We start from the raw sequence: 22,257 nt of genomic DNA, 5'->3' as shown, positions 1-22,257 counted from the left end.
TCTGAGGAAATTAACTCTTGGCTTCACAGGCCACGGTGACTGCAGGGAGGGATGATGCCTGTTGGGAGGTGGCTGGAGGAGAGAGATTCTCTGCTCAGCTGTCTTCTCCAGAAAGCTGATGAGAAAATTGTCTTCAGATGGGTGAAGAATGCTGATCTAATTGAATCCCTGTCCTCCTGGCAGGAGCAGCCACAGCTGGGCTGCTCCTCACAGATGCATCCTTAACCTGATTTAAGAAAATGTTCCTTGGCTGCTCCTTAAAAGCCTGAGACAACGCCACAAAATCCCAGAATTGTGGATTATTATGTGTGTGTAATTTTAAAGTGCTCTGACAGCTGTGAGCTGCAGTGGTTCGTGCTCCATGCATTCCTGCTTTCCATCAGAAAGAAAAAAGAGGTTTCCCTCTCTATTTCGTGAGGCCACAGAGTCACGGCAGCTGGGTGAGCTGGGTGCCCGGCTGGAGTACCGAGCAGAGGCTGTGAAAATAATAAATAAACAAAAATCTTTCATGAGCGCGGATCCCGAGGAGAAATGCCGGGCAGGTCTCCCTCTGGTGGCGCGGATGGAATCCCTGCTCGCCGGGAATTCCCTCTGCATCCCCAGGGCGCCAGGGCTCCTGCAGCGGCCCCGGCCCTGCTCCGCTTGGGGAGCTCCTCCGGGCAGACCCAGCTTCCAGGGAAATCCCCGGCAGCGCCCAGCCTCCGCAGTGATCATCATCTGTCCGTGATGGCACTCGGGATACAGCTGCTGCCTACAGCTCCCCCTCCTTCCTCGGAGCCAATTTCCCCCCGGTGGGGAAGAATATCAGCGTTTAAGATGTAAAAACTATTTAGCTAGAAGTTGTTTCGTGGATTTGCCTTCCTAAAGTTCTTTTCTTCACTAAGACTTTCCGGCATTCACGACTTTTCTGCCCCAGCTGATTATTCAAAGGTTCCTGTGTGGGTTCAGGAATTGAAATGGTGTGGTGGGTGTTGAAGTGCAGAGGGCGGGGGCTGCCACTTGCCGGGATCCTCTGAGCTGTTCTGGGCCGGGATCACCTCCGGGAGCAGCCGTGGCACGGGAGCTGCTCGGCCTTTGCATCCCCAGTTAATGTCTGTGCCCGCCGGGGAGGGGGAGAGAGGCCAGCAGCTTCCCTCGGCTGGGACAGCAGCGCTGCTGTTTGTCTTGTCAAAATTGCATTCCGTGCTGCTTCAAACTGACACGGCTCCATCTGGTTTTGCACTCGGGATGGAAGAACTGCTTACTGCTTGGGTTTGGATTCAGCTCCTGGCTGAAGTGTCTCTGCAGCTCTAAGGGATAAAGCTTTGCCCCGCAGCAGCGCTCGGAGCTCTGGCAAAAGCAGCTGGTAAAAGCCCTCAGCAAAGTGGGAGTCCCGGGCGTTTCCAGCCTGCTCCTTTGCAGAGGTACCTTTTTTTTTTTTTTAATCCTGTGGAAAGTTTTGTCCTTGATGAAGAGCTGAAAGCTGCCGTGCTGGCAGGGAGAAGGGAGCTGACCTGCTGGGGATGTGCAGGACAAAGGCACCTCGTCCTCCTGGGCACTGGGGACTGCTGTCTGACTGACTTGCTGATCCCAGCCCCATCACAGTGCTCAGCCCTGCTGGGAGATTCCTGTGGGTCAGCACCGGGGTTCTGGGAGGGGGGATTGCCTGGGGAAGCTCCTGGCTCCTGTTCCCAGGATGTTCGGGGACTCTGCAGTGGGACCTGTTCAGGACAGGTCCCTCAGCTGCACAAAGCAGAGCAGCACCTCCCTGGCTGAAAATAAGCACAGCAGCCGGAGGGTTTGGAGGGTGCTGGGGAAAACCTGCTGGCTGGAGGACAAGAGCCAGGGGCAGTGGAGCACTCTGAGGTCCCTGGAGCTACCTGCAGGCCCTGGCAAAGCTGTGTAGCTGCTGTGGAATATTGGTTCTTGGAGAAGTCTGTGTGCAGGACTTTGAAGTTTCTGTGGTTTTTACAAACATAACTGGGTTTTGCTGGCTGGGGCAGCTGCCTCTCCCCCTATTTCCCAGCAGGAGTGTTGTGCTTTCTCTGGTCCCATGCAGCACACTCCTTTGCTGGCGCGGGGAAGTGCAAACTCTCAGGGCCTTGTGCTGGTTGCTGGGAAAGGTGGAGCAGAAGACAAAACCATGCCTGGAGCTTGGCTGGATGAGCTGGGGATCACGGTCCTCTGGAGAAATGGCCAAATCCGTGGTGGAAGGGGAGAAGATGTAGGTAAGGAACCTCTGTGTGAGTTCTGAAAGCCTTTTCCCTCCTGGTCACAAGAGTGCAGAGCCTGCAGGAAGTGTCCCTCAACCCAAAGCCATTGTTCAGGCAGAAGTGGGCCATGCCCTGATGGTCTCCAGCTGCCTATCATTTGGTGTTTCCTAAAACAGTGTTAGTTCTCCAGGAAGGGAGGTAAAATAGCCAAGCCCCCTAAAGAGCTCCATCTCTGGGCTTAGCTCACTTCCCAGCCAGCTGGTAGCTTATTTCCATACCAAATGGATTTGTGCTGCTGAAGGCACCTGATGCACCCGAGGGGATCTCTGGGGATGGGGTCTCTGGGGGTGAGATCTCTGGAGATGGGGTCTCTGGGGGTGGGGTCCCTTGGGGTGAGGTCTCTGGAGATGGGGTCTCTGGGGATGGGGTCTCTGGGGAATGCTCTCTGTATCTACTCTGTGTGTCATGGGGTCATCCCCCATGCCCGGAACAGGGACAGCACCAGGCTGGCTGGGATGTGCTGTTTGAGCCCCCCAGGACGAGCAGTCCCCTTGCCCAGCAGTGGAAGGGGAGGTTGCCTGCAGCACCCCTGTCACCCCTCATCCTGCTGTCCCAACCCTGGCACCCTGTGGCCGGGGCAGGATGTGGCCCTGCCACCCCCAGCCCGGTGACAGCAGCAGCGGCACGCCAGCCCCCCACCCCAATTATAGTTGGGTGTCGCAAAGGACATTGAAAAGCAAGGAGGAGAGCTGTGAAGAGGGTCATTTTAGTGGCTCTTTCTTCTTTTTTTTTTTTTCCCCCCGAGAAGGAAGTTAGAAAAGCAGAGTCCTCAAAGCCGCATTGAAAGGGTGACAGAGACGGGATAATGCGTAAGACTGAGGGAAGGAATCTCAGAGCACTCGCCACGGTGTTTTAATGATCTGTTAACAATTGCCCCTTTCAGGGGAGAACATATGGTAGATGCTTTGCTTTTTTTTTTTTTTTTTTTTTAAAAAAAAAAAAAGGACAAAAAAAGAAAAAAGAAATTACTTCAGAAACTTAAATGATGGTGGAAAATGGTGGGGATTCTGGTGAAGAGCGGGGGGAGGGAGGTGTAGCCCCCGCACTGAGGGGATGTCAGATGATGGGAGGGTGTCAGAAAATGTATCTCTGAGCACAGGGGCTTTGCTGGAGCCAGAGACCCCAGAAAACGCCGGTACCCGGGACCTGCTGGGGGTGACTTGGGCTGGTTGCCTGCCGGTGAAGGAAAATGATGAGGGTGCTGCTAAAACCCGGGAATCCTGGGACCCTTTAGACATGGGCTGGGGCATGGAGCATCTCTCCCCCCACCCCAAGCCCACCCCAAGCCCAGCTGCGCGGGCAGGGCTGGTCCTGCTCCCTCCCTGCAGCCGGGGCAGATGGTGACAATGCTCTGGCTGCACGCAGGTGGCAAGCCCCGGGCTTTCCCTGCTGTTACCTGCCTTGAGATCATTGCCCTCCTCCCACTGCAGCCTGCCGCCACGAGTTTAAGCTGTGGCTCACCGAAATCACACGCACTGCTGGTGACGTGTCTTGCAGAGCTGGGCTGCGGCTAAACTGCTGGATTACATCTGCAGTTTGGGTGAAAATACACGGATTTTTTTTTTTTTTTTTTTTTAGGAAGTCGCAAATACATGATTTTTTAAATTGAGGTACAGGAGTCAGGTTGGATGCTCAGCTTTACAGAGGTCCTGGCATGGGCTGGCAGGAGGGGCTGTGCTGCTTGTGGCCTCCCCAGGTTCATTATACACCTGGGCTTGGGGAAGCAGATGGTCCCATTTGGGTATAAAATCCTCTTCTACTCGGCACTGCAGGACAGGAGGAGGCTCCAATTCAAGGGTTGGGAGTTTGGCAGATGGAGCCCAGTGCTGGATGAAGGGCTGGGAGTGCAGATGGGCAGGAATGGCTGGGGGATGCTGCAATGGGGCACCATGCCTGCCTGACAGGGACACCAGGGCAGGATGTACCAGGAAAGGGGTGTAAAGGTGTGGGGGAGGGAGCAAGGGCATGGAAAACTAGAGCTGGGCAAGGGACGATGCTGCCCGAGGCTGAAAGGGGAAGGGAGGAAGGGACCAGGCTGGTGAGGGAGGAGATGGGGTCATGCCCCGGGAGTGTGGGTGTGGCTGCGATTGGTGTGGGGGCTACAAGTACCTTAAACCCCGTGGGCAGTCATCACAGCACGGCAGGGGGGCAGAGGTGGATGGCACAGCCGGGAATGGTGATGGGAAGAGCATGAACCGGTTACTAGCAAGTGCATGAGGCCGGTGGGAGAATAGCCACAGCTCAGGTTTGAGTCACATCCCTCTGGCAGCGGGAGTTTGGCTTCAGCAGTGACCCCTGCACCACACTGGGCACACTTCTCTGTGGTGGCAGCGGCCTGGCACTAAATTCAGTTGCAAAGAAAGGGTTAAACAACCCCCCCACCCCACCCCCCCCACCTTTCCCCATCTTCTCATGTTGAGGGCTTCGATGAAGCTCTGTGGAGGGGTGGGTGGTGTGTGAGTCCGTCAGGGCATCTCTGCCCTTTTTTTCAGATTGGACAGGGTATTTCCTTTCAAACTCCTGGTTTTTAGCAACGTTTTTGCTTCTCAAAAGCCAGCTCTGGTGGATTCTGGTGTGTTCAAAGTCTGACCAGTGGGGCCTCTAAATCAAGAGAGGAAAATGCAATTTTTATTATTTTTGGAGGCCATTAAGGACACCATCTGTCTGTTTGATGGCACCTAGGGAGTGAGGAGTTTCAGAGAGAGCCCATATGACCAGTTTGCTGTGCTTCTAACCCCCTCATGCATCAAAATGACAGAAGTCATATTTTTATCCTTATAGGAATGAAGGGCTGGTCAGGAGGGTGGCAGTCTGAGCTCAGCATAGCTATGGTCTGTAATTATTCACTGATGGCCAAAGGAGAGCTGATGCAGATGAGTACTGAAGCCTCAAGTCTGTGTTGCCCAACTGGTGGCTGGTAAATTGACCACTGCCAGCTGGTGAAGTGCTGCTGGATTCTGTCAGAGCTCACCAAAACCTGGTGTAAAGCTTAAAGAATTTGGAAAACCTAAGTGAAGATGTGTAACCCATCCTGTCTGCCCAGGATGGCAACAGGGTGGAGGAGAAACCCCTTTTTCTGGCAGGTGAGACAGACTGGGGCAAGGAGCCACTCGCCACAAATGGAGAGGGGAGCAAGTCTGGCAGAGCTGGGAATGGCAGGAGGAGGCTGGCTCCCAGGGAAGTGAGGACCATCCTTCTCTGCCAGGGCACATGCTTGGATGGTTGAATAAATACTTTAAGGTAACAGGTTTCACAGGACCCACCTTTGGCATCACAGACTGACCCTTGTGTACTTGGCATTTGTTCCCAGCCTTTCCTCTCCATAGTATTTCTTTTCCTTTCCTCTCTCCTATCCAGACATAATCTAGGGGGTTTGTTTTGTTTGGTTGGTTGGTTGGTTTGGTTTTTGGGTTGTTTGTTTGTTTGGTTGGTTTTTGTTTTGGTTTTTTTTTTGTTTGTTTGTATTTGTTGGGTTTTTTTTGCTATGCTAAAGATTGTGATCCAGAATGTCTCAGAAGAGCTGTCTGCTCTAGCAGCCTTAGGAAGCCATCTCCTGTCTGGCTGTTTTGAGGGCACATAAGCATGGAGAAAGGTCTATGGTCGAGTGAAAGTGAAAGCCCAGGTAGAAACTCTTGGGCTTTCTATCAGGGCTTCTCCTCTCCTGGTGAAGTGACAGCATCCCTTATCGCAGGGTTTATTTATCCTTGCACAGAATCATAGAGTTGGATGGAAGGAATATTAAAGATCCAGCTCCACTCCCTGCTGCCATGGGCAGAGATGCCATGCACTATCTCAGGTTGCTCCATGCCCCGTCCAACTTGCCTTTGGACACTTCCAGGGATGGAGCAGCCCCAGCTTCTCTGGGCAACCTGTGCCAGGTCCTCACCTCCCTCATGGTGAAGAATTCCTTCCCAATATCCCATCTATCCCTGCCCTCTTTCAGCCACTGTCCCCCCTTGTCCTGTCACTCCGTGCTGTCACCCGAAGTCCCTCTCCAGTTCTCTTGGAGCCCCTTTAGGCACTGGAAGGGGCTCTGAGGTCGCCCTAGAGGCTTTCTTTCTCCAGGCTGAACACCCCCAGCCCTCTCAGGCTGTCTCACAGCAGAGGTTCTCCCAGCCCTTGGAGCATTTTCGTGGCCCCAAGGGACATATCGGTATCAGGTGCTGAGGTCTGGTCATATCGGCTCGCTCTGGAGCTCCCGCCCCTCAGCTGCCCATGGAACGGACAGACCGTGCTCTGTGGTGCCCAGGTCAGCGCTCCGGAGGTACCGAGCGGCTTCCCGAGGCGGCTCCTTCCGTCCCGGCGGGCATTCCTGCATTCCTGGCCCCTGCCCGCGGCCGGCGCCTCCCCGGGGCCCCGCCGCTGCGCCCGCCGTGCGCTCCTCCGGGCGGCGCCGGCCGCCTCCTGCCGGGGCTCGCCTTTCCTCTCCAGATTGGTTCGTTTATATATATATATATATATAAATTTCTTTCTGCACTCCTTCTTCTCCCACTCTTGTAGGAAAAGGAGGGAGGGGGGAGGAAGGGAGAAATATTGTTTGAAATCACAAAGGGGGGCATCTGGTGCACCTTGCGCCTGGCATCTGTGCTCCTTGTGTCCCGAGCAGCGCGCTCGCACCGGGGCGAGGGGCAGGAGGGGCCTGCGTGCATCTGTTGGGCGCCACAATAAAGTCACAAAACAGCGGCGCGGGCCCGGCCCCGCCGCGCTGCCCTCTCAAAGGGGGACGCGGGGCTGCGGCTCCCAGGTATTATGCGCCGGGTAGGTAGGGCCGGGGCGGCAGCTGCTCCGCCGACCCGCCCGACATATGGCAGCGCAAATCACGGCACCTCCTGAGCAACCCGGCCGGAGGGAGCGGGGGAAGGATGGGGAGGCCCCGGGGCAGGTGCCTCTGCCGTGCGCCCGCCGCTGCCGTCGCCGCAGCACCGGCCCCGCCGGCGCGCACCGGTGGCTCCGGGGTGGGTGGCGGACGCGGAGCGGCCGGCGGCCCCCGGACCCTGGGGTCACCCCCAAGATCGAGAGGGGACCCAGCCTTATCTGGCCTCCCCTCTCCCGAGCAAACAGCCCCCGGCGGGCGGGTGAGCGGGCTGCGGCCGAGCCCCGGCTCGCCAAACGTTCCCGACGCCTGGCAGGCGAAGGATGCGCCGGGGCCGCTCTGGTTACCATATGTTTTCAATAAAATAAGACAAATAGGACCGGGAGATAGGGATTGCAGTAAACCTGTTATAAAGCAGCGTAAACCAGGCCAATGTAAACGGCAGCAGGGCCCCTCCTGGAAGGGCCGTTGGGTGCCAGCTCCGCACCGGGCGGCCCGGCCAGGTGTGAGCGGGAGCCCGCAGCGGTGCCCCCGCAGGTTTTTATCACGTTCGTGGTAATATGGTGCTTGTTATGCTAACTATGAGTAAACATCCCCGGCCGGGCTTTGTGGCGACGGGAGGGAGTTATCGGAAAGTGGCAGTGGGAAGGTGATTTAACAATAAAGTTGTCTTGTTTGCCAGCAGGTGATGTCTGCCCCCAGCCCCATGATTAATGCTTCCCAAAGTACTCCACTTTACAATCTCTTGTAATTATTTATTAAACGAAATCTATTTATTATTATTTTAGCAAACAGCGGTACCAGGTGGGGCTTTCTTTTCCTCTTCAGCTTTTGTTTGAAGGACGTTTGAAGTGGGCAGTCTGAGGCTTGGAAACTCGCTCGCCAGATTTTTTTGTCATCCAATTGCACAGGCACAAAAAAAACCCCCAACCCCGCCGGGCCCTTCCTATTCATCCTCCGCTGCCCTCCGAGCCGCCCCTCGAGAAGGGGCGCCCGAGCCGCCGCGGTGGCCGCCCCCCTCGGCACCCTCCCCCGCCCTCCCAGCGGGGCCGTCCGCCCGCAGCGCGCTCCGGGGCAGGCAGCGCGCACAGCCCCATACCGCCGCGCACCGCGCCGCCCAGGGCCGCCCCGTGGGGCCGGGGACCAGGCCGGCCAGGGGGAGCTGTCCCCCGCCCCGCCGCGGCCCAACGGGGCCGCTCCGGCCGCTCCCGGCACGGGGATCCCCGACCGGGATCCGCCGCGCCGCTTTGGTGAAGGAGAGGGGGGACTCCGGCCCCGCCGGGGCTGCGCCCTCCCGGCGGCCCTGCCCGCAGCCCCGGGGTCGTCGTGCCGTGCAGGGGGAGCCCGGCTCCACTACTGCCGGCCCCTCGCCCTCCGCCGGGGAAAGATGCCCCGGGCCCGGGCCGCTCCCCGCCGCCCGCCGCAGCCGGTGCGCAAAAGTCCCCGGCACGTTTTGCGCACCGAGCTCCCGCGGCAGCGCGGCTGCCCCCGCGCCCCGTGCCGGGCCGACGGGGCGGGGGCGGCCTCGGGCCTTGGGAGGGCCCTTCCCCCGCGGGGTCCAGCCTCTGTTTCCCTCGTGGGAGCAAAGTCACGACGCGAGTGGGGGCTGGAGAACGGCGTTCGGTCCCCTCCGGCGCTGGCGCTCGCCGCCCTCAGCGCAGCGCTCACAGCTCCGCCGGTCGATGCGCGGGGGGCGCGGGGATGTTCCCGGCGCTGCAGGGGCGAGGAGAAGAGTGACGGGAGGGGGCTGGAACATCGGAGGGGATGTTCCGGGAGTGCCCCGGGGCGCCGGAGCAGCGGGAAGGGGTTGTGGCTATGCCGAGGGGAGCGGAGCCGGAATGGTGCCAGCTGGACCCTGACGTCTGGCACCGGATGAGACACCGCCTGGCCCGGCGGTGCGTCCCCGGCCACTCCGGGGGGCCGGCGCTTCCCCGGTTACGAAGCCTAGTGCTGGGGAGCCCTCTGCCACCGCTGCGCCCCTGTGCTCCGCCCCGACCCTCACTGCACCCCGGCGGAGCCCCGGAGAGTGCGGCCCCCCGGCCGTGGCGCAGCCCCCACTGCGGGTTCTGCCCGGGGGTCACGTCCCGGGGACGGCTGGCGGGCGGGGCCGGGGGGGTCCCGGCACGACGCGGCGTGGAAGCCAGCGAGGTCTCGCGTGGTGTGGCCGGGGCAGCGGGCGGTGCCGGAGCCGGCACGCTCCCGTCGGACTGATAAGATAAAAGCGTGCCAAGGGGTGGGTGCGGGCGGGGGGGCGCACACGCCGCCCGGCCGGGAAATCCCCATTGTCTGCCGGCCCTATATATAGGGGCTTAACGGCAGTCGTGTGCCGGCGGCGCAACCTCTCCTGCCCGCACTCGAGGGACCGCGGAGAGCGCCGCGGAGCGCGCAGCCAGAGCCGCTCTCCTGCCCCGCAGCCTCGGCCGGGCTCAGCACACACAGCCGCGGGGGACAGGGCTCTCCCGGGCCGGCCGACGCGGGATTGTCTTCTCAGGATGGCCCCGCAGAGCGACCGCTCGCCGGACGAAGGGCAGCCGTATTTCGGTGGTGCTGAGGACCCCTCCTCGGCGGCCGGCGGGGCCCCCGCGGGCAGCCGGGGCGCCTCGCCGGCCCGCACCGCCCTGGCCCCGCGGGACACGGCGGCCCGCAGGAAGGGGAAGGCGCGGCGGGGCCGCGGCAAGGCGCGGAACGAGGGCTTGCTCAGCAAGCAGAAGAGGAGCCGGCGCATGAAAGCGAACGACCGGGAGAGAAACCGCATGCACCACCTCAACTCCGCCCTGGACGCTCTCCGCAGCGTCCTGCCCACCTTCCCCGACGACGCCAAGCTCACCAAGATCGAGACGCTCCGCTTCGCCCACAATTACATTTGGGCGCTCACACAGAGCCTCCGCCTGGCCGAGCAGAACCTGCCCGAGCCCCCCGCGCCGCCGCCAGCCCCCGCCGCCGCCTCCCCCGGGCCCTGGGACTCGCCCTGCCCCGCGGCCCCGCCGCCCGCCGCTCTGCGCCGCGGCCCCGCCGCCTTCCCCGCCTTCCTCTGAGCCCGCCGCCCGGCCGGTGTCCCCCCGTCGTGGCCTTCAAAGCGCCGGCGGGGCGGAGCGGGGCCGCCCCGCGCTGCGCGCCGGGGGGCGGCGGGAGCCCCGCTCCCCCCGTCCCGATCCGCTCGGCTGGAAAGCGCAGCGGGAGCGGGCGGACAAAAACAAATCACGGTTTTGTACTCGTTAACGGTAAATTATATTAATTTGTCGCTATCGGTATTTATTGAATATATTTCGTAACAAATATGTATTTTGTATATAAGAGTATTTTTAGCAGCGGCGGTCCAGCTGTCTGTACCCGCAGCTATATTTTGGGTTTTCTGAAGAAAAAGAAGAGGAAAATAAAGCGGGTTGCGGCCAGACCTGTGCGACGCCGTGTTTTTATCACCGAGGGCTCTCCGGAAGTTTCAAAATCGCGCGCACCGGCGCCGGGGAGGGCAGCGCCGGCCCCGCGGGGGTTTCCTCGGGGCCCCGGGCGGTGTGCCCGCTGCGGGGTCGCTCCCTCGCGAGGGAGGAGCGGCGATGGAGAGCGGCCCAGCGGGGTCCCACGCCTGTGCGCACGCCGGCGTGTGCCCGTCGAGGCCCGCGCTCGGATTAAAAACCGGCCTCTCTCTGCAGGTGCCTTTTCCCGCAGACCTGCGGCCGCTGCCGTCCCACCGTCTCCAGGTGCGGGGCTGTTGTAAGGACACAGCGCTCCAGCACCCGGAGCGGCGCTGGTGCCCGGGGCAGCGTCGCCTCAGGCCGACCCCGTGCTCCCCGGGGGTGAGTTTAGCCAGGGCGGGCCCGGGGGCAGCAGCCGGAACGTGAAGCGCTGAGCGGGGCCGGGGGGAGCGCAGGAGATGGGAAAGACTCTACCTCCGCTGCCACGGTGAGAAGAGAACCCGCATGAATTCCGTCAGCCCTTCCCGGCCCTCTCCTGCCGGGACTCAATTTGTAGCTGGTAGATTTACGGCCAGGCCGCCTCCCCGCTCCGCGCTGCCCCGGCGGGGCGGCCGCCGCCAGACAAAGCGGCCCGCGAGGCCAAAAGCTTATTGTGATGCTAATTGTTCTCAGCTGAGCCCGTTTGCCCGCAGCAAAGAGACGCTATTGAGGCAATTTGTTGAACAAAAGAAATTTGGTTACTGGAAACAAAGTTGCGCGCACAAACAACTCCCCCCCCCCCCCCACGCAACAACCTCCCCTTCCCGCACCGCAGCGAAAGAGGAGAGAGGGTGGAACCTGAGCGGGTGCGGCAGCCCGGGGGGCTCTCGCCGCTCCGCCACCCCCGTCCCGCCGACGGGGAGCCACCACGGGGAGCCCCTTCCTCGCCCCCGTCCCCTTGCTGCGCGCTGCCGCTGCCCGGGGGCCGTGGGGCGGCTCGAGTGGGGCAGCCCCGGCGCTGGCGGCGCCCCGGCCGCCCCGGCGCCGCGGCTCTGGCCATGGTGCTGAAGGCGGCCGGGACTCGGCGCAGGCGTCCCCTCGCCGGGGCTCAGCCCCGGGCTCTGCCCGAGCCCACCGGGGTGATGCGGAGCCCCCCGGCTGTGTCTCTCCCGGGAGCTGCTCGGTGCTGTCCGTTCAGGTGGGCTGTGGGGGACATCGCCCAGTCCTGCGGGGAAGGGAGGGGCTGGCACGGTCCTGGTGCTAACCAGACGCTCTGCAGACCAGAAAACACACAACACGCGGGGCCGGGTGGATTTTGTAGAAGCAGCGACCTGTTACTCGTGCACTTGATCCAGCCTCGTTCAACAAAGTGTCCCACGGAGAGGAGCTGCAGGTGTCCCACACAGGGAGAAGGGAGCAAGGGTGCCACGGTGCCAGTGTTGACAGGCAAGGTGAGCAGATCTCACTTTCTACTTGATCTTTTTTGGAGATCTGCACTTTCTGCTGCCTCCTGGGACCCGTCCATCTATGCAGAGTCCCCCTCCTTTGCCTATTTACTGCTTTGAGAAGGAACACCCGCATTGCTGGAGAAATACAGGCCGTGGGGCAAGGCTGAGGACTCGGAAAAGGCCGTGGGGGCCTATCCCTGCGTGTACTCTTATAGTCCTGAACGTGATCTATCTGTGTCGTAGATCAGATAGGCAGAATGAAAGACCTAATAGTATTCCTGCCCCTTCCCCCGCTTTCTGGCTGAATTGTGTATTGTTTTCCTACTCTAACTGTCTGCAAAGTGCTCCAAGGCCTCTGTGTGTGGCCACAGGCGAAACACCGTCATTATTTGGGTGATAAAATCATTTAATGTTTTCCCTGCTAGTGCAGCTCCACTCCGATATCTCCCTGCAGGAGGTATCATGTTGCCTTCACTATCTGCACGTACCGTGAGACTGAGAAGGATCACGACACCCTTACTTATCGGCAAAAGTAGTATTTTTGCAAAAAATGACAAAAGAGAACTCAGGGTGGACAGAAGCAAGAAAAGGAGCAAGAAGAGCAGGACAGTCCAGAAGAGCAGGTATTACAAAAGTTGACAAAGATGTCTGTACTGCTGTATTTTCAGAAAGGGGTCACTAGAGTGGGTTTTACTGCAGTGCTGATTCTTTTTTCTGGAGACTTAGGATGCTTCTGGTCTTCCAGCCATGGGGCTGTAGGTTGGGGGTGGATGGAAAGGGGGGTGTGTGTGTGTGTGTGTGTGCAGATTTACTACCTCTAGAGAACTAGTGACTTCTTTAGGGGCTTGAATGCATTTTTTTTTTTCTTTGCCTCCACATTATTAGGTTAATCATTGCTTGAACTGGTTGCTATGGTTTTAGCAAACCCATGGAAACTTGATAATGAAGACTGAAAGACTCCTTTTCCATTTATCTTTTCTCTATGTTTAGTGCATGATGGTCTCATTTCTCTTGACGGGGCTGTCCCAGTGCCAGTGCCCAGCTTTTATGACCACGGCTGCTGCAATGGCCTCCGGACTTTTTGATGTGGGAGAAACAGGTGGCTGCTGGGACCGTGGCTGTTCCAGAGGCTCAGGCTTGTGCCCTCACATACGTGCAGGCGACAGGATGAAAACCAACTTAACCCGGGCCCTGCCACGTTTGCTTGCTGAAATCCCACATTAGCTGAACTCAACTTTTATTTTTGCAGCCAGGGAAGAATGCTTCACTACGATCTGGTGTTTTCAGGCCCCCAACATTCAGTTTTAGGTCTCCTTCTGTTTAGACAAGACAGTCTAAACATCAGTTAGACGTGATGATTTTAAAGGTCTTTTCCAACCTTAACAATTCCACAGTTCTACGACTTTTTGAATATGTGATGTTATTATTTATTACAGAAATAAGGAGATTTTATTCCTGTCTCGCTCTGAATCTTCCCTCTCTTCTGTGGCGTTAGAGGTATTCAAGCAAACCCTGGCTGTGGAATCTCCTACAACTGTCTCACCAATGCTCTGTTCTAGTCAAGGTTAAAATGGGGGGTTAAGGATAACAAACAGCTGAAAACAGAGGCTGTAAATTATTTACGTGGTTCAGAGAGGCCAGGCTCATTGTCAGGGCCAGGGAAGGAGAAACACCCAGGTCCTTTCCTCAGCAACAGACTCATTCCCCTCCTCCTCGCTCCTGGTCTGCTCCCTCGTGTCTGAAGGATGGCAAGAAAATGAAGGTGATTCCCATAATCCCAGGGCAATTCCTTTGACCTCAGCCTCCACTCTGCGCTCTAACTAAGGCTCTAAGTGAGTTGCTTGCTGCCCTCTCACATTGTCTGCCTCTGACGCTGCGGTCGGTTCCGAGGAGGAGGAGGAGGAGGAGGAGGAGGCGGCTGCGAAGCGCTGCCCGTCCCCGCCACGCCGCTGGGAACCAGCGGGGCTCCTGCGAGCGGAGCAGCCGCTCTCGGCTCTGCCGGGCGCCCGGGGCACGCCGGTGTCCCCCAGAAGCGCTCCTGCGCCGGGCCGCGGCAGGATGCTCGGCTGAGGCTGCGCTGCCCGCGCGTTTCGGTGTAGCCGGGCTTACCGGCAGGGAAAAGGCAAAGAATCGGGATTCTTTCACATGATCAGCCTTCAAAAGTCTGCCTTTCCCCCCCCCCCCCCACCTCCTCCTCCCGGCTATAATGACAATCCAAAGAGTTCCTGATAGGGTTTTAAAAGATGCTTATTCATTCACCGTCCACCAAGCATGAAAATCCAGCTCATTTGTTCATTTGTAGCCATTCTTCGCCCAAACGACCCCACAGGGGCTGAAGCCTGTTGCCGAAAACTTGTCACTCACACTTTTAACTTCTTTTTGTTGTACTTCTCTTTATTTCATTCTTCTGGGTCCCCACCTCCGCCACCACCCCACCCTCTCCTCCGGTCACAAAGGCAAGTCTGGGAAGCTCTTTAAAGCTGCAGTGCCCCCTTTTAAAATCAATACAAAAAAAAAAAAAAAAAAAAAAAAAGGAGCAATGGCTGAAAGGCGATCCCAAGTTTGTGTAAGGAAGGGGGAAACTCCATCCTCTCTGTGCAGCATGGACGGGGAGTGCAGGAGCGGGTGTGGTACCGGGTGCCAGTACCCCTAAGCCGCCTTCAGCCTCGCCTGGGCTTCATGTGGCACCCTCACCAAATGAATTGGGCCTTTCTGTGTCAAGGGAAACATAACCTGAGGGTTTAAGGGGCTTTTAAGGAGAGGCCAAAAGCAGCGAGCTTCATGAGGAGCAGCCTCCGTGCCCCAGTGCACAGAGCCTCGGCTCTGCTCAGAGGCTGGGCTGATGTGACAGCACTGCTTTCCAGCAGGACTGCTCTGCACTGCCCTTTGGGAGCTGTGGGCTTCACAGTGCACGTGGAAAGGGTAGACCAGTGTGCACTTACATTTTGAACTGGGCTAGACCGTGCTGACTAATCTCTGGGCCGGTGCAATGTGCCTGTGAACCCAAGCCCTTGGCCGGCTAGTTGGACTCTTCTCAGCTTAGACCACTTAGTGATGCTGTTCCTTCCCATTGCAGGAGGTGTGTGATAACACCCCCAGCATCTTTCTCCATTCCTGGGCACACAGTGTCCTTTGGTGGGTTTTATGGCAAAAGCTCAGTGTTGCCTTTGTTTGGGGCACTGCCTCCCTTGTTATTCTCTTACCTGGAACGTCCCTAGAAAACCCGTGCCGGGACAAGCAGGAGTGTGAGTTTTCCCACTAGGAGCTTCCTGCCCCTCTGAGCTCTGTACACCCCCTCAGTGGTGTTTGCTGGGCCACGGGGGAGAGCAGAATGCTGGGGATGAGACATTTGGAATCTCCTCAGCTGCCCCTTCATTGCTGGGGATTCTGCCTGGTCAGAGCATGGGGCATCTCTCCCTTCTGTGGGAGGGACAAACAAGCTCTGTGCTTAATGGTCCCCACTGATATTTCTGACTGTATTTAACCCTTGAAGCCAGGGGCTGTGCAGCTGCAGCCATGAAGAATAGCTGCCTTTTGTTTTCGTTTCAGCCAGAGCTGTGAGGCTTTACCTCATTTTCCTGGGGCCTCAGATGTGATTTTGCCTGGATTTTGTGCAGCTCTGCCTGGAGCTGGCCCTGGCATGGGGAATCACATCTCCACCTTCAGCCTAAAGGCTGTGGATGAAATGTGGGCTGCTTGCCCATGTTCAGCTAGTGATTTCAGATCAAAACTGCAGGGAAATTCTCTCTCCCCTCCTTCCCACACCACGCTCACAAGTGGAGCTCATTTCCTCTCCTTCTCAAGGCACCACATCCCCAGTTCACTGTACACAAATTTCAGTGGAAAAAATTGCCACCAACATGCCCTGGTATAAAGGGTGGTCCCATCTGCAGGGCAGGGGCAACAGCATGAGCTGAATGGGAAAAGAGAAACCTCTCGTTGTCATCTCCTAGGTACCAATCCCTCATCCCCAGGTGCTGGGCAGCGGGGCCCAAGCCCTGCTGCTCCCTCCCTGGCCAGGTTGTTTCAGGCACCGAGACCTCAGGCCTGCGGGACAGGGGAAGATTAATGGGGCAGGTGCTGGTGCCCAGAGCTGCCTTTGCCCTGATAAGGTGGGAGCTGAGATAGCGCTGGGTCAATACTCAGCGGTGGCCACCTGGAGCTGCGGCTGGAGCCACCGGAGGGGCTCCAGGGAGCAGAGGGCACAGGGGGTCTTTCCCCCCGGCAGAGCCCAGCCGTGTCCTGGGGCAGACGCGGCTGCTGTGCCTCACCACAGCTCCTTGGCTGTGCTGGTGGAGAGCCCCTGCTCCCGGCTGGACCCCGGGCCTCCCCCAGCCATCTGTTCCCCCTGCCCGCTCCCACCCATCGGCTTTCTCCACATAGCCCAGCTCCTGGGGCAAAGCCAAGGTTTCAGCCTCCCCCACCGTTAATAATTCCCGAGGGATCGCGGCGTTCCCATTTATCACCCTTCCTCCAAACCCCAGCTGTTATTTATGTGTGTGCCCCCCTTGCTTTTCCCAGTGCTCTGCTATGCCCTCGCTGCATCCCGTGCTGCCCCAACATCCCCACGTTTTGGCGGGGGGGGGTTTGCATATGTGGGGGTCCCACCATCAGTCCTCCCCTCTTGAGGCACCAGAGCTCGGAGATAAATGGTACTGCTGGCTGCACGCATTCAGACAGTGCAAAAGGCACCTGTTGCTGGAAAACCTGCAACCCAGGTTATCCAAAACTTTTTGTGGTTTGAAAAAGCTGCAGTGCTAAAAAACCCTGATGTGGCTCATTCTCACCTGCTCCTGGAACTTGGTTTTGTTGAATGCTTGGTGCCATGGGAGGAGCCTGCCAAATTTTATTAATATTTTCTCTGAGGAGCAGCATGCTTCTGGCTGCAGGTTACTTACCCCTGCCCTTGGAATCTGTAGGTGGGAGATGTCCCTGCCTTGCTCAGCTCCCTTTGGGGCACTTTATCTCAGTGACCTGGGAGACTGACAGATGGGACCCTGGGGGATGCAAATAGCAACGCTATAAATCCATTTTTGAGTGCACTTGCCATTCTGCAGTATGGCCTCTGCACTATCACAGGAGGACTCTTTTGGAGCGTTTTCTTGTTTTCCCATGGTCTGTCCCTGCTCGCTTGTGGGATGCTGTGCTGGCCCCGCTGCCCCACGCCGGGCTGCACGGCCGATTAGGGTCCCTCTTTGTCACCTAATTGGATTTTTCTCCCCTTGTTAGCCCGCAATGAAAATGTCACGGGCTGCAGGGAGGTGCCCATTCATCTCAAATTAAATTCGGTCCCCTCTCGGGCGAGCCGCGCCGCTATTCACCCCACAGCAGGCAGCTGCCGCCACCCGGGGATGCCACGGCGGTCCTGCGCCCGCAGCCACCCCGGGGCCGGCCGTGGTGCCAGGCAGAGGGGAGGATGCCCATGCTTGGGGCACGCGAGAGACTGGGCTCTGGGCAGCCCCAGGCTCTCTCTCCAGGCGCTGCTGACCCCGGGCTTGCGGGGGATTTGCGGGCCGTGCATGGCGGTGCCTTGCCAGGAGGTGGTGCTGGGATCCTGCGCCCTTGGCCTTGGCCGGACACGGGCCAGGCGGGCTTTGGGCACGCTGCCTTTTCAGGGAGCCATCGGTCCTAGGGGGTCGGGGCAGGCGATGCTGGTCATGGCGGGAGAGCTAGGACACTTCCACAAGGTCCGATGGAAAAGGAGGGAGCTGTGGCTCCTTCCCCCAGAGCAGCATGCCTCAGAGACGGGCAGACCGCAATTTCTGCCTGAAGAGCAGTGTTTTGGGGAGGTTTTTGGTCCCCTGGTGCTCTGACATTGCCTGAGCTCGCTCGCGAACCCCCAAACCCCGCTGCAATCAGGAGAAGGTAACGCCTTAAGTTTTAGCCTTCCTATTTTTTAGATTCTGTACAAATGCAGCAGACGATGAGCTGAGCACTGAGAAGTTTCTTGCACTCCGGGTTGTGGAAGGGTGTTTCATAAACGGCAATTCCAGAGCTGGCAGCCCCCAGGTGCGGCCCGGAGGGGCGGCCGGTCTGTAGAAGCGGCTCTCAGGCTCTCCGGCCGGGTCGTGCTGGCCACCAGGCGCTGCGGAGCGCGGAGGGGACGCGCAGCGCCGGGAGCGGGCTCTGCCCGCGCTGAGCCGCAGCCGAGTATGAGATGCTAAATAAGAAAGAGCAGGGCTTTTTTTTTTGAACGCACTGTATGACTCGAGAAGGTGAAATTATTTGTGGCAAACAATGGCGTTGATAGCTTTTTCCGTTCCTTGCTTTCCTGCGAGTAAACATCTATTCTTACTTTTATAAAAGCCTCCAGCAGCCAGGATTGTTTCTGGCCTGACTGGATGCCTCCCAGGCGGGGAGAGAGCTTTCCTGTTGCCTGCCCAAATTCCTCCTCAGTGATCTGCTAAAGCCCAGAGCGCCTTTGCCTTTCCCTGAACCACACTTGCACCCGAAAACGTCTGTGACCTAAACTTAGCAAAAAGCAGATGAAAGAGCTCTGGGGCTCCGCAGGGAGAGTTAATGATCTGCAAATAGACAGATACTCACAAAATGGTTTTCTTTCTTGCTCTCCTCCCCTCTCTGCTGCTGACATATATATTGGGAGAGACACTTGGACAAATGTACCCCTGGGTGTATGGTTCCCAAGAGAGATTTGGGATTTTACAGGGGTTTACCAGTGCTTGAAGCAGGCGATGGACGGGGAGGAGAAGGGGTCAGTGGGAGCAGTGGGAAGGGAAGAACATTAATTTCCTTACTCAAATGATTTCTGCTGATGCTGCCTGGGAACTGGGATCCTCAAAATCCCCCTTACAGATGAGCAAAGCCAAGTGATGTAGGTGAGCTCCCCACTGCCTTGGCTCACAGCATGATTGTGTCACTGGCCAAGCTGTGAAGCCAGGGCTCCTGCTCCAAGATATTTTTATTGCCTGGGAACCAGGTTGAGGAAAGGTGTGCCTTGTTTTTATTTATTTTTTTCCTTCCCTATCTTTATTTGACCAAATCCAGGAAAACTCAGGGGATGGCTTACATTTTGGAGCAATGCAATGGGCTCTGCTTTGCAGACAGCTCCACACAGTTCACAGGGCCACAGAGATGCTGCTCACAGTCCTCTTTCCCCCAGACTGTCATTTTTCATGTGCCTCAATGGTGTTAAAAATGAATGCATCAGGTTCCCTGGAGCAGACTGTGGGGAAGCCCTGGGGAGCCCTGGCTTCCCAGCTCTCACAGGAAGGAGCTGCTGCTGGCCACCTAAAACGGGCTGGTGCGTCACAGCCAGAGGTTCTTGGCACACACTGGGAGCCCCCGAATGTGCTGCAGGACAATACATCAAGAGGGTGGAAAAAACCGAACAATATCTCAGGAAGCAGCACAGGACACTGCAGGGAAGAAGCCTGATTTAGACCATTTCCTGGCCTGAAGGTCCATGCCATGGCATGGCTGCTCTGTCCAGACTCATTCCTAGAGTGGCTGAATGAAATAGTTTGCAGCTCCCCAGATATTTCTTCATCTACTTATTTGTCAGTTATTTATATTTCAGCAAACTGCTCAATTTTTGCATTTGTACTATTCCCCAGCAGGCTGGCCCAGGCAGAAAGAAGATCTGCTAATGGCGTGTGGAGAAGCCTGGCAGAGGGGTCTGAGGGGGGAAAATGTGCATTTCTTATAGCACTGGCTAGTTTTGCCTCCTGTGTCCTGAGTTTGTGCCCTGACAATGCTTGCCACTCCTCCTTCCCCCACTCCTGGCTTTGGTGTGGGGATTCCCGTGGGAGGGTGGCGTGTCTGTGTGTCTGTCCCCTCTGTCCCTGGCACTGCTGCTGCTCTGTGCCCATCCCACCTCCCGCTGTCACATCCACACTGCTGGCCCTGGTAAGGCCACAGCAATGACCTGGCTTTGCTGCAGAAGGGGGGATTTGCAGAAAGTAAATTAAAAGTCCAAGCAAGGGGCTGTGCTGCCTTTCCCGTTGCTCCCCCTGTACTTTTCACCCTGGCAAGGTCAGCCCTGCAAAACACAGACGTGGAACCCTGTGGCTTCTTGATTACTGCTGCTGCAACCCCTCCTGGGATAATCTCACCAGTGGAAACAGTTTGGTGGAAGCGGGGTTGGGAGATGTGTTTTTCCTGTAGGGCGTTTGGAGTAAAGCCCTGCTTTCACCCTCGGAACCCTCCAAGACAACTCTGTCTTGTAGGACACCTTGGAAGGGCATCAGGCAGGTATGGACTGGCCCAGCATTTTCATACTCCTAGAAGCCAGATTGTTTTCCTAGTTATTTTTATATCTTTATGTATACAGACAAAATTTTAAAAGAATTTATTTAAAAAAAAAAGCCATGGCCATGGGGCTCATCTCCCCAGAGCCACACTGCATGACCTCTCTCAGAACAACCTGATGGGTATACTTCAACCAGTAATGCACAGCAATGTACTTTTGGTTTAATATTTGTATCAAAATAGCAGTTAAAGAGCCCTTTCCCAACACTTATTACTCTTTATAAGGCTCTAATAACTCCATTAACTCCAGTCATCTTTCCTAAGTCATTTTCTTCTTACTTTTCAGCTGAAAAACTTTTTCACCTGGGCTGAGCGGCCGTGCTTCTGCTCTGTGTGGGTCTGGGGGTTTCTATAGGCTCTGGCAAGCCGGTGAGCTGGGTTTCGGGGCAAGCAGCCCACCAGGCTGTGCCAAGCCTCTGCTAAGGGCTCCCTGCTTCTCCTCTGCCTTGGGTCTGTGCAGAGGGGCTTCTCCGTGTCCCCAAAAGGCTGAGAAATGCTTTTTGGACAGCCAGAGCTTTTCCTGCCGCAGTCAGATGGGCTTGAAGCTCCTTTCCTGTGGCAGGGATGTGTCTGGAGAGGCCTGGCACATTCCAGCAATTCCCCTCGATTACTTGAATTTCCCTCCCCTCCCTCTTTCTCTAACTCCGCTCTGCCGTGTGTGATGACGAAAGGTATTTTAACTCCCAAAGTAAAAAACAGACCGTGGAAATCAAAGTGTCTTTTTAGAGCTGCTGGGAATGGGAGAGGCTGGGGGCCGATAAAACGCCGGGCTCCGAAGCGCCGCGGCGGCGGGGACCCGTTCATCGCGGAGCTTTTCCCGTGGAAAAGCCGAGCGCAGCCCTCTGGGCACCGCTGGAGAGGCGGGGAACGGGCTGGGCTGCGTTCCCGGCTGGCTGCAGAGGCGGCTCCGGCCGGGGGAAGGGAGCGCGGCCGCAGCTCGCCGTGCGCTCCGGGGCTGGGCTCATGCCCGGGCTCGGCTTTATAGGCCCGGCAGGGCAAATAAAGAGGCTTTTTGCCCTGAGGCCCTGCCCAGAGACCACGGCAGGCTCAGCTGGTGAAGGCTCTGCAGAGCAAGGGTGACTTTGGGCTATGCCTCGGGGATGGGCAAAGAAAGTCTGCGGGCACTAATCCTGCACTGGACCCAACTGTCCGGAGGGGCCGGGTGTAGGATTAACCAGGGCACAGGGAAACAGTGAAGAGCTATGCACAGCTTAGGGGCAGACGGATCTGTGAGACCCCCAAGAGTGACACCCAGCAGGGACATGACCCCTGGGATAGCTATTAGTTGTGTCAAGCCTTGAGGGCATTCATTTGCATTAATGATGCCTTGTGAAGGCTGACCTAGAACAGAGATTGGACAGAGCTAAAGAATAAAGCAGGGATTTATTAAAAAGCCTCAACAGATCCACCTTGGTTAGCACAAGAGTCCAGCCAGGGCTGCACCCAAATGAACCAAAGTGGTCCCAAAATGCACGAGCGCTCCTGGGGGCTCTCCCTGGGATCAGTTCTGCTCCATTTGCACCTTGGAGTTCATTGTCCAAGTCCAGCTTTAGCCCAGGCAGTCCCATCCTGCTTGTTTTTCTCTCCAGCCCACGGTGTTTGTGCTCCTGGGGCTGAGATTTGGATCATCTGTCCTTGGTGCCCAGCTGGAGCAGGAATTGTTTTGTCTCCTGCTCTGTGCAGAGAGCCACCATCCTCTCATATGAAGCCCAGACCCATACACTAAAGCAGCACAGAATCTGAAAAACATAAAAGCTAAAACCTGAGGCATCATAATGACCCTGAGCAGCCTCACCTGGAGCCTCCCCACACCAATGGTCTGGCTCCATTTAAGTCCAGCCTGGGGTGGCTGTGCTTTTCCTTCCTCCAGGTGGTGTAGGAGGGTGCAGATCTGGGGAGAGAGCTGAGCTCCTGCTCCGTGCAGGTAAGGCCAGCTGCTACTCTGAAGGTCTACTTCACAGCTCCCTCGTGTCCTACACCCCAGCAGCTTTGGAGGTTAACACCCCTTCCTGCATTGCTGGTACACCCCTGATGGAGGAACAGCTTTTTGTTAAGAAGAGGCTGGGTGGGGAAGAGTCATCATG

The 22,257-nt window shown here is 57.5% G+C and overlaps 1 protein-coding gene across 1 annotated transcript; it reads left to right on the top strand.

Annotated features, from left to right (window-relative positions):
• The first annotated feature begins 9,557 nt into the window (after positions 1-9,557).
• Positions 9,558-10,100, top strand: NEUROG3 (neurogenin 3). The gene has a single exon (XM_077784492.1). It carries the CDS (start codon positions 9,558-9,560, stop codon positions 10,098-10,100), a length of 543 nt encoding a protein of 180 aa, XP_077640618.1.
• Positions 10,101-22,257: the final 12,157 nt, after the last annotated feature.

This window comes from Lonchura striata, chromosome 7, assembly GCF_046129695.1.
Source record: "Lonchura striata isolate bLonStr1 chromosome 7, bLonStr1.mat, whole genome shotgun sequence".
NCBI classification, from domain to species: domain Eukaryota; kingdom Metazoa; phylum Chordata; class Aves; order Passeriformes; family Estrildidae; genus Lonchura; species Lonchura striata.
Note: the sequence above shows the minus strand (reverse complement) of the source record. Positions and strands in the feature narration are given on the sequence as shown.

Bases quoted from the DNA above. Each gene is read 5' to 3' on its own strand.
- NEUROG3 (XM_077784492.1), top strand. From the start codon at position 9,558: ATGGCCCCGCAGAGCGACCGCTCGCCGGACGAAGGGCAGCCGTATTTC.